The 12010-nt window shown below is 38.7% G+C and overlaps 1 protein-coding gene across 1 annotated transcript in view; it reads right to left on the bottom strand.

The window, feature by feature from the left end:
• Positions 1 to 11361, bottom strand: part of cltca (clathrin, heavy chain a (Hc)) — a 34837-nt gene extending 23476 nt beyond the window's left edge. The window contains exon 1 of the mRNA XM_032534299.1: positions 11044 to 11361. Within this exon, the coding sequence (XP_032390190.1) occupies positions 11044 to 11085 (42 nt within the window). The 5' untranslated portion in view covers positions 11086 to 11361. The remainder of the gene's footprint in view (positions 1 to 11043) is intronic.
• Positions 11362 to 12010: the final 649 nt, after the last annotated feature.

The following is a 12010-nucleotide window of genomic DNA, read 5'->3' as shown; positions in this document are numbered from 1 at the left end:
GTACTTGTTAAATAGTGATCGACCAATTTATCGGCCGGCCAATATTCGCGTTTCTACATGTATCGGCCGATGCGCGGCTGCTGCGTTCGCCGATTTTCCAGGCATCATTTACAGACAGGCGTCCACACAGGCCCCCAATAACAGTGCTGACAGCCGGCTCTTCAAGACAACTTTCAAAGCATCTTTTAACTTTTTGACTTAGCTGAAATATTGCCATACACGTTCTTGCAACTATAGCTAAGCAAGTTTATGGGTCCAAATGGAAAATGCTAAGGTTTAAAACTGCTTGCCATTGTGTTTAGGGAGCTGCAAATAGCTAAGTTGTAGGCTACCCGTATGCATTGGATAGCGGTTAGGAACACTGGTCAAAGGATTAAGTAATGTCGACGTTGGTCCGTGGGCGTTTTATACAGTGACCACCTGGCTGAGCACTTTGTTTCAATAGCTACTTTTAGGTTGTAAATACTATATACTACAGTGAGAACTTTTTTTGCAGCTTGGTTGATGCAACTGTGCAATAGTGTAATTATTTTATTTATTCTTAAATAATTATTTTTAGAATTTATCATCAGAATTTTAATCATGCTTAAATGTGTATTTTCAGCACTTTTTGTTACTTGTTCAACCTCACCTGTATTGATTATTTGTTAAATATTGTTATTGTGTCATTTTTTATGATGTCAATTGAGGGAGCAAAAGCAGCATCGGCTCCAAATATCGGCTCAGGAAAAATCTGCAGCCAGTATCGGTCATCAGCTAAGGCTGATGGGAAGAAAAACAAAAATCTGTATTGGCACCAAAACATCCATATCAGTCGATCCCTATTGTCAAACAGCAGGATGTCACTTTCTTGTTGCAGGCTTGAAAGCTCCAGTTAGTCATTAACACTGGACACACTAATTACATTTTTTTTAACAGTCAAATTCATTAAAATGCTTGCTGCTGACAAAACAAGCAGTTTGCCTTTTTTGACAATAATAAGACTAGATTCTCTCTTCAGCTGCGTTGCACTCCCACAGCCAGTTGATGAGGTCACAAAGCCCGACACTGAGCAGCAGCTCTTTGGACATATGGAGCTGTGGCGAGGCCCCAACAGTTAGACAGTTCTACAAACATGGGCCAAAGAGGTAACTTCCACCATACAACACTGTAGTCTTACTGCAGTCTGAATACCAGCAGCTGATTAAGGTCTTACTTCATGCAAACCAAATTTTAAAAATAATACTGAACGTGGCAAATGAACAACTGCAGCAAAACAGAACTCAGAGTCTTCCTGCTAACAACTTGCAAAGCTGCTGTGATGTAAACCTCAAGGAAATGAAACTACAAAAAACATGTCCTATAGACCATGTTTGCTGTTGCAACTTCCTCTACTTACGCAACCTATCAGCAAAACACCACAGTTGTACAAATGTTGCAGAACTACCTGAATCATCACTTACTGATCAAACCTGAGACACAGTGGCAGATTAGGGCTGGGTAATGAAACCCGGTGCTAATTCACAACCAGTATCTACCGGACCAAGTAGCAACGTGGATTTTGGTGCATTATTTTGCTGCTACTCACCGTTGGCTAGTAGCTGAACAAAACACGGTTAACATGCTGACAGCTAACGTTAAACGGTGTAAAGTCTGACTGTATTTTAGTGTAGGGAAATTTCTACATGTTCAGACATCATGTTACCTTGAATACTTACAAACAAAAAAGGAATAAATTTATAAAAATGATTGCTTACAAATACGGTCATTAAGTATTTGCCTGCCAGTAAACGTCTTATGATAGTTTATTCCCATAAAGACTACAAAAAGTTCTAACTTAATTATAGTCTGTGGGTTTTAACAGGAAATATTATTACAGCAAGACAACAGCATTAAGTTGTGTGCAGAGCTACAGAGGCAGACATCTTAACTGTGAAAAACCTGATGACTTTTCCTAAAGAAACAGTTGTACATAGATGTTTGGTCATGGTCATGAATAACTGACAACTCTAATAATTACATAAAGACAGTATAGCTAATGGCATTAGCTGAACAAGGAAATGTTAAAATTTACAATCTAGTGACCTGTGGTTTGCATTTCATTGGCAAGCAGGGTTCAAATTAATCCAATTGGCTAATTTTGAACACTGATGGAAAGTATTAATGACTGACTGCTTTACTTGACCAGCCACAGAGGTGAGCACATTCATAATTTGTGGTTGCCCAATTTAATTTTTTTTTAAGGTCAAGAGTAGTTTTGTGAACACATATTGGATCTCAGCCAGAAAAAGCATACAAGGCTGCCAGCCCCGGTCCAAATGTACCCACGTTTGGTCTAAAGTGTTCATTTCAAGGCTTGCTAATAATAAAATGTGGCTCCGCTGTCAATCATCGTAGTTGAGTCCTAATCAGCAAACAGAAACCACAGTTCCAGGAACTGCCCAACGAAATGGTTACACCTTTTATCAATGACAGGACACACCCTTCCCTCAGCCTGCCCCACCCACATTCTTTCACCAGTGTGTAACCTGGTTCCCTATCAATGACACTGTGACAAATGACCTTACCAAAGAACAATTGTTACTACCTGCTATAAGGAAAGAATTGAAAACTGGTCTGTAGCAAGCTAGAGTTTTACGTGTTTTTTTTATTACTGTGGAGGATGACCACATACAGTAACGTCAATGGAGCTGCCATGCCTCTTATCGCTGCCATTGTCCAGTATGGAAGGCTTGTTATTTGAGGCAACATTTAGTCAAATACCATATAAAGGGAAAAGGCCAGCTGAGAATATATTATTTAGACATTGATTTAATCTGCTTTCAATTATAACTACCAACAGTTTCAGTTTGTTTTATCAGATCATTGTAAAAACTGCCACCTTCATTGAGATGAACCTACCAATACACCTACTCTTCCTTTGGACAGCAACTAATGTTTATTTTCATTGTCTCTTATTCAGTTGATTATTTTCTCGATTAGTTGTTTGGCCTATCAAAAGCCCAAGATGATGTCCTTATATCTTGTTTTGTCCACAACTCAAATATAGTTTTCTTGAAGACCGGTGAAGAGACTGGAAAATATTCCCATTTAAGAAGCTGGAATCAGTGGCTGGGTTAGCTCAGTTGGCAGAGAGGGCACACATACTGTATGTAGAGGTTTACTCCTTTTACTCCTTTGCTGCATGTCATTGTCATGTCTCTCTCCCTTTTCATGTCTTCATTGGTCATGTGAAAATAAAAGGCCTTAAATGCCCCCCGAAAAAAGCTGGCATCAGAGAAATTTCACTTTTTTCTAAAAAAAAAAAAAAAAATCAAAACCAATTGATTATTGAAATAGCTGCTGATTAATTTAATAGTTGAAAACTAATCGATTAACCTTTGCAGCTCTACTCTTTTATTACAATATCAGAAGAAACATGTATTGGCTTTGAGGTCTGAGTCTGACTTAACGGTTTGCATTTCTTTAAATTGTCTCTCTAATCTCTGTGAAGCAGACTGAGGTCTGTCTAAGTATCAAGTCATCCTCTAATAGTTTTCTAGACAGATTTACGTGCTCTCTCTCTTTCACTCACTCTACCATCTATTTTTGGATCAGTAGGAAGCCCTTTCATTCACAATGAATAGCATTTGTGAAACCGAACAGAGCGGAATCGCCTAATCACATTGAATGTTTGCTCTGTCCATAAAGAACGAAGAAGAGACAGACAGATGTTGCACTACTGGAAGATCGACCACACCACAGTTTGATCGCCTGCTACAGAAACCTTACAGTAAAACAGTGCTGTGGGCTGGCACACTGGTGAAAGCAGGTCAAACCAGTGGAGCTACAACCATTGTGGAAAAATCCTTTAGTCATTTAGTCTAGCCTGCTTTTAGCTCAGCTGTTAGCACGCACTTATGGGCTAGCCCAAAACCTCGGAACCCATCAATAGCTAATTAACAACAGTATAGGGACAGAAGAGCACACAGGAAACTGGACAGTAATGGAAAGATTTTTTTTTTTGGGCCAAATTAACACACACTGGGACACAGACAGGGTTTCCACCAGTGGACTGCAAGCCTGGCGTATGAAGTTAGCAGTAGTGTTATAGCTGTAAAGGTAGCAGTGTGGTGTGTTAACAGTTGAGGCTATTTGTCTGTGAATAAATGCTACTCTTTCCACTTGCTGAAAGTAAAGGAGAATCGAATATTCAGATATTCGTTCATTGGATAGGTTTTTTGATTTTGGGATTCAAATATTGGTTTGGTGTTTTGCCCTCTAATTCCTTCAGCACTATGTTGTCCATCTCACCACATCTCAGTTACAAGCAGTCTGACGTGTGTAGAATTGATAAAAGGCAAAAGGTAGCACGGCTGTGCTTATCGCCAATGCTTTAGTGAGGCACTGGCTAGCACACGTCGGTCGTCAGTCTGTTTTGAGGCGGATTGATAGTTCCTGACAGTAAACATCCACATCTATTGCTGCCAAGAGTTTTAAAACACGGAGGGTGAAAAAATTAATAAAGCACTGCCTAGGAATTTGTGTAAAAAATAGATAAAAATCTCTCTTCTCTTTTTCTCCATGAAACAAACCGCCACCTTTCTTTGATCTTCAATCTTTTTAGTTATAGAAGCTAAAATACTGTTTTAGTTGTACTTTTGATGAGGATACATCTCCCGTTTTGCACAGTTTAAATAAACAAAATATTTTTCAGTCATTCCATTCTATTTTTAAAAAATCGTAAGAAAATTGCATCGTGAACTTAAAATCGTACTGAATAATGTGTGTTCAAATCAAATGTCTGCAATGCTATCGGATGCTCCAAAAAAAAGACATTACAGGCAACAGAACGTCGCTGCATGTGGTGCAAATCAACACTACACTTGGAAGCAGGTAACTGTGGTCTAGCGTTAGCAGCTGGATTAAACAAGGTTAAAACACTGACCGCGTTAAGCTGTGTGAAGTGTGACCATCTTTCACTGTAGGGGATTCCAACACCGGTACGCAACAGTCTGCAGCTGCCGTTGTCAGAAAAACAACAGATGGTGCACGCTTTGTGGTGCATTCAAAGTTATTGTAAAATACCCTTTTCCCCATCTGGTGGTTGTTTAATAGTAACTTACTGGTGTAATCAGTTCTTGTTATTTCATAAGTTAAATAATTTAATTTTGAAAATATGGCCTTAGCAATAAACAAGCCGTTCTTTAATGTCGCTGACTGTCGTTTTGTGCTCTTCTTTTCAACTTGTGATTGTTGTCATATGTTCAGTCCACTAGAGGGATTTTTGGCGCATTGCGTTTCTGAAACACCACTTTGTTTACATTCATTTTAACCACAAGCACACGGCAACAAACACAAATCTACAGAGAACCCTGTAATGAAAAATGATCTGCAAGTGAAGTGGCTTTGTTGTAAAAGCTAACGGTGCTCAATCAACACACTGACAGCATGTTTTGAAAGCACAGCCAAAACTAAAAGTCATAAACGGAGTAATGTTAACATTAGTGTTAGCCACCACGCTAATAGCATTGATAACTTTGCCAAATGGACAAATAAACTAGATTTTCTAGTGTTTAAAATAATTTAAGGGAACTCCAACAAAGTACTCATTAACTTGGGAATAGAATTATTTAAACACCATTAACATATGGACACTTAAGTACTTCACTGCAACTGGTGCAATTTCAAGCATACATATACAAATAATTGATACATCATGCAGCACTACTAAGGACGTCATCTGAGCTGATCCACAGCAAGCAGTCATCCAGCTTAGGACACACGCTCTCTCGTAATGAAGCTCAGTCAAACTGAGTAAATTACCATTAAAAGCCATGAAATTAAGCTGATGGTTGCTTCTTAAATCTTACAGAGATAAGGAATCAGCCATCAGATTTAAACTATTCCTAAAGACCTCAAGGGAGCCACAGCTGTTGATTTAACCAAATGCTCTTCCTTCAGAAGGAAAGCAGCCTCTTGCTCAGCAGAAAAAAGCCCTACGTGTGTCCAGCAAAATGTAAAGTTGAAGGCAGGGCAGGGAAGGATGTACTATGTAATGTGCTGAGGCTTGCAGCACTTCATGGCAGTGCTCCACAACAGGAAACCAGGGACCCATTGTCTACCAGGACTGAAACAACAGGCATGCCCAGCGCTGCCTCCTCCACTACCATGTGACACTGGTGAAGGACATGTGACCAGCCCAGGGGTAAAGAGCAAGAGGGCTGCCTTAACTGTAAGATAAAGAGAAGGGGGCACAGAAAGACAGAATGCATGCATATCTGGAGCCCATCCATCTTCCCTCTGGGCCAGTTCTGCTGAGGTGGTTTTGGGACTGCAGTTTCCTTTTTCTCACAAATGCATGCTGTATCTCACATTTAGACAGTGCTGCAGAACGTCAAAAGTACAGCAAATCTGTATCCTCCCCTGCCTGTCACGAGATACCAGCTGGTTAGGTACTAGCACAGTTCAAAGATCAATATGCAAACCTTGTAAGATCATCTTTAAAGAGCATGGCACCATAAACAAACGCCCTTCACACCCAGCAAACAGCAGGGATGCAACGGTACAGGTATGTCCCTAAAACAAATTAAATTGACTATCAAACCAATGAAAATAAATTAATCTGTTTTATGCATTTTTTATCAGTACTGCAAGATCTCAAGGCCCATCTTTTCAGAGTATTCAGGAAACTATCTTTTCTCAGACCACAAACCTCGAATTTAAAACTACCCACATGTATCTATTTAAACCAAACTACCAATTACACTTCCACTCATATACACATTCTGGGAAAATTTGAAAAGCTTACTCACAGCTTTACTAGACAACAGGACAATAGCGCTGCCAAATCATACCAAGCTCTGTCATCCACCTGTGCTTAAGAAGATGTATTTCTACTTTCTTCACAAAGTGAAGTGCTGGGATCTGTGGACAATGTGCCTGCTTAGCTACATACTAACTCCTAAATAGGTGTTTTGCAATGAATATATAGAAACATGTTCGTCTTAGTTTCCTCATCCAAAAAGTTCTGGGTTTGTCTACTTATCTGCTCATATTGCTAACATAGTTTGAGGAAGTGTGTTTATACAATGTTTTAATACCTGTTATGATAGAAATGTTTGTATCAAGTAAGCAACATATGTGAGGTTATGAAAGCACCATTGCTAGGTGTTCTGAAATGACTCGGCACGAAAATGTGAACGGCATATTCATTTATCTATTCATTATTTAACAAAAAAGTATCTTGCTGGTTGTTTAGTAATTCCTTTATCCTGGATAATTAACTGATAAAATGTGCATATCAAATCAATGTATACACTTACAAAATCTCCACATATGAAGAAAAAGTAAATTAACAGTAACCTGTCATTATGGACACGTGAAATACTCGGCTGTATTAACACTGTTTATAAGCTCTTGTTTTCCCCTCCACAAATCAACGGTGCCTATTTGGCAAAGGAATGGGAACCTGGCCTGACAAACCTTGCTTACATACATGCTTAAATACAATTTGCAGGGGAACTCTGTCAACAAAGAATGGGCACCATGTTGTCATTACAAAAACATGAACAAGAGCCAGTTTTGATAATTACAGACCCCACCTCCCAGGATATCAAGGACTTAAATTGATACTGGTTCCTGATTGATCAGAACTGTTATCCTTTACACTGATAAGTCCCTGGGTAGTAGGAGCTATTATTCATATTTGACTGAATTTGTATTTATTTAACGTTAGATACATAGTTTGCTAGGATAAGTGATATATAAGTGAATATACCATGTTGTGTGGGTAAAGAGGCCCTGGGATATAGTTATTTTACTTGTGCAATTAAAGTTATTTAACTAGAATCTGCACTAGACTATATAAATGGATGATATATAAAAATGCAAGCTATGCAAGTTGACCAGATGAGAGAGGAATTGCAAAGTTTGAGAGGGGTGGGGGCTGGGAAGAGTATAGACAAAGGTAAATGCTTGCTTAACATCTGTCATAGGCAAAGTAAAGCTATCGCTGTACATTAGCTCCCTACACTAGGTACAGAAAAATCTAACCCATGTAAAAAATGTTAATGTGAGAATCATGGGTTAAAGCTTTAAAAAAAGTGGGATAATACAACAAATGATTAATAAGCATTGTTTCAATTTCGACATATTGGACCATTTATAAAGTTGATATCAATGTGGCAATAGACTTGTGTAAAAGTTATTTAAACGTGACAGCTGAGATGTATAATATCTTGATATGAGAGTTTACCATAATTTCACCACATTTCAATTAAATGGACAGTACACTTTTTACCCAGCCCTTGATACTTAACAAAGATGGACAACTTCAAGGGAGATTTACAATAACAAACTTCTCAAGACAACGACACATTCAAGCATCCTAAACTACATAGGAGTTCTTTGAGTTGTTTTACAAGACTTGGTGCAAAGGAGAGATTTACTTCAACCCAATCGCACAGAACAATCTTAATGTCACCTCTAATTGTCCCAGGATAACACTGAGGCCAAAACAATCGAATTGGTAAAATGACAAGTGAATTTGATGTGAATTCATCACAGCCGTCTATTGCAGTAAAGTCTCTGAAAGTAATGGTTTGTTGAAGCACACGTTTAAAATTATAGTTAAGATGAAGGGATGGCATGGTGATTGGTTGGTGTCTTGAAGAGCTTGTGACTCTGCTTCAATAAGCTAGGATAGGATTCCTTCCTACTGCCTGGGTGATTTTGTGAGGAGCCATGGCAGCATCTTATAGTACCCTACTCACAGAATTGTGACAATTTATCAGCAGATTTGTCATACAGCTCTAACTTTCTGCATAATCTGCTCAAGTGATGTATGTTGTGAAACATGCATGAAACAGCATATGCAGGTCATGCATTAATGATGGAGAGTTGATTAGTCACACAAATGTCCTTGTAATGTACCAATGACACAAATCAGGGAAAGCACAGTTCATTGTACAGAGAATTACAGTTCAATTCAGTAAGTTATCTGAATCAGATGCAACCAGTTATTGTACTTGTTATGCAAAAAGCATAAATACAACTAAGCTATATCAACAAGTAAACAACAAGAAGCGACTTGAAGTTGTAAAATAGACTGGTTCCTTGAAATAAATCTTCACTACAAAAATGAAATTTTAGGAAATGAATGCAGAAGTTTACCTTGGCTGAAGAGAAAATAGGCTATTGGTTCAATTTTAGTTCACAGAACCCACAGTAATTCACCACTTCTGTATTGCTCTCTCGTTTCACACTAACTCCTGCAATCAAAAAGACTTAACAGAAGGAGTTACAATCATTAAATAATCATTTCATCATACAAAAGAAGACCTTTCCTTGGCTTTGTGAAACTTTGTCTCAATTTACTATCTTGATAGGCCTACATATTAACTCATCTCAAACTAAGATGGCAATAACAGTGCTCTGCTGGGCTGCACTGTGACTTTTGAGGAACTGTTACATCTTTTGTATAAATAAATAGCATAAAAAGAAGAAGATTTTGAGGACAGCCTCTACCTGGTTAAAACCAGGACAACCCAACCTTGCTATTGTCAAGACTTGTACCAAAGTTTCGTAGCAGAATGAAGAAATAATAAGTGGCTTGGGTTGAAACAACCACTCTGCTGAGCGGTCACTGAACAAGATACCTAAAAGTCACAATCTACTCCAATGATACTGGCCCTGACCTCTGACCTCAATTCAGGGACCAGTGTCAAAACACGGTTACATGTGGTATTATTATATGTTGAGAATAGACGCGGGGCCTCTTAGAAATTAAGAAAAGCTAGAGAGACCATGAAAACAGTCTGGATCACAAGTAAAGTGGCTACAATGCCCAAAGCCCAAAGGCATCAGTCTTGTAAGCCTGTGAGGCCCAGTGCTGCTGGTGCTCAGACCAGAAAACAAACAAAAAAATTGAATGGACAAATTATTTCTTGAAACCAAGAGGTAGATCATATTTTGTATCTGAGGTTAGACTGAAACATCAAAAGTCATTCAAATGTATCATTCATTCTTGAAAGTCAGGACTCTAGTCCAGACTGAATCCATAAGCTTGGAGGGCCAAGAATCTTTCCACTTCCTTAATCTGAGCAACTGTAGCAGTTTAACTGGGGTTATAATAAAGGTGTGGACATTTAAAATGATTCCATATAGTACATGTGCCTGTAAAACGAAAAGGGAAAACACCGATTTTTCTAGTGTTACAAAAATGTGAAATTAAAGCTTTCTTATTACCACGTCGACGGGAGAGTTTATCTAACAGAAACAATGTCATTCTCTGTGAATACTTGAACCTCAGCCAACTTCGGCAAAGTCATTCAACATGGGCAGTCGGATGGCTTTGGGACAGGCCGACACACCACATGACCATATCTACATCCAGACAACGTAACATCTTCCTGGGGTCAAGTAATTACCTTTAAAGTCAAAAGGCAGCGTCTATTTTTAGGATAATATAATAAAGCAAATAAGTTACCTGTAAAAGTGATCTTTTTATTCCCGTTTCTGTCATGGCAAATGGTGTACAGAATGCGGTTCAATCATGGCAGTGCAGGTAACGTTACCGTTAATGAGATGATGAATATCAAATTAAAAGTTCATCGAACAATCATCCTTAGCGCAGCATTGACAGTGCCCGATTGTAATCTATAGCGTCAACGTTAAGAGCGTGGAACGTCACTCTGAGAAGACGAATACTTTTTCTGAAAACGTGTTCATGGCCGATATCACTTAAAAGAAAGGACTGGGGTGACAACATTTTATGACTACGACTTAATAGCAATATTTATATCCTTCTGTTTGTGCATTGCAGACTGTCGTCATTTAGCTAGCTATATCACGAACAAGGGTGGCTGGTCAAAGTGTTAGCAAGAAGGCTAACGTTAGATGCTAACTAAGATAAACGTCATCCACCCTGTCTTGCTAGTTAGCATAGCTAGCAAAGCTAAATCAGCTTGTTAGCAATCCTTAACTTGTGTTTGAAAAGTATCTGGAGCCATTGCGAATATCGTAGTAATTGCGACTAGAGGATAAACTTGACGTAACAATTTAACCGTTCATTCGTCCACATACCTGCAGGTGCTCCTGAAAGCGAATAGGCAGTATCTGAGCCATGGCGGTTCCTCTCTCTCTCTCTCTCCTCCGGTTCTACTAATGCTAACAAGCTACGACTTCTTCTCTAAGATCCTAGCCGGACAGCCAGGGGGCCTCTAGTCTAAAGTCAAGATGAATTAATTCTAAGCCTTGTGTAAAACGTGCTGTCGGTGTGATGGTCCTTTTTATTCGTCCCTAAACTGTTTACTTACGGGCTTCCCCTGGCTAACGACTGACTGCCACTACACCGACTCCCTGAACCTGCAATGGCGGTGGAGGCTGGTCTGCAGAGAAAACATCCCGGAAATGGAAGTGCACTCAATAAGGCGGATGGATACCAAGTCACACTTTTTTTTTTTAAAGTGCATCATGGCGTGTATAATTACAATTTGGTAACTCATTGGTAAATTTAAGAATATTTCATATGTATTTAATATTCTATTTGAAATAACAAACAGTGACACGAGACTTCAACATAAAAACATACAACAAAATAAATGTATAACTGGAACTACTTCTTTCTATTCGCCCTTTGATTTTTGCCACATCATTCGTCTTTGTAAATTAACGTCAGTCCTACGTGGGGTGCACTTGTTCCTCTCAGCCAATCAGAACACTCTGAATTTAAAATCTAAATTCAATTTGTTCTTGTTCTCAATAACCATATGTTCAACATTGATTGTATTTGAATTAGGTTTCATGTGCTTCCAGTCAGCATGCTTTACATTCTCCATTATCATATGATCATAAATCACCATTTATTTGCCTGTTGTTGGTCATTAATGGTTAAAATCCACAATTTACTTCAAAGGAATGAACTTTCACCTGCACTAATGAACTGGACACAGATTGCTGACAAAAAAAAAAACGAGAGCAAATTAATAAAATAAAATAGTAGCTATCCTACACCACCTATAATGCCATTCAAAACTTGCAAGCAAAGTAT

This window comes from Etheostoma spectabile, chromosome 13, assembly GCF_008692095.1.
Source record: "Etheostoma spectabile isolate EspeVRDwgs_2016 chromosome 13, UIUC_Espe_1.0, whole genome shotgun sequence".
NCBI classification, from domain to species: Eukaryota; Metazoa; Chordata; class Actinopteri; order Perciformes; family Percidae; genus Etheostoma; species Etheostoma spectabile.
The sequence above is the reverse complement of the archived record's forward strand: the minus strand, read 5'-3'. Positions and strand labels throughout refer to the sequence as shown.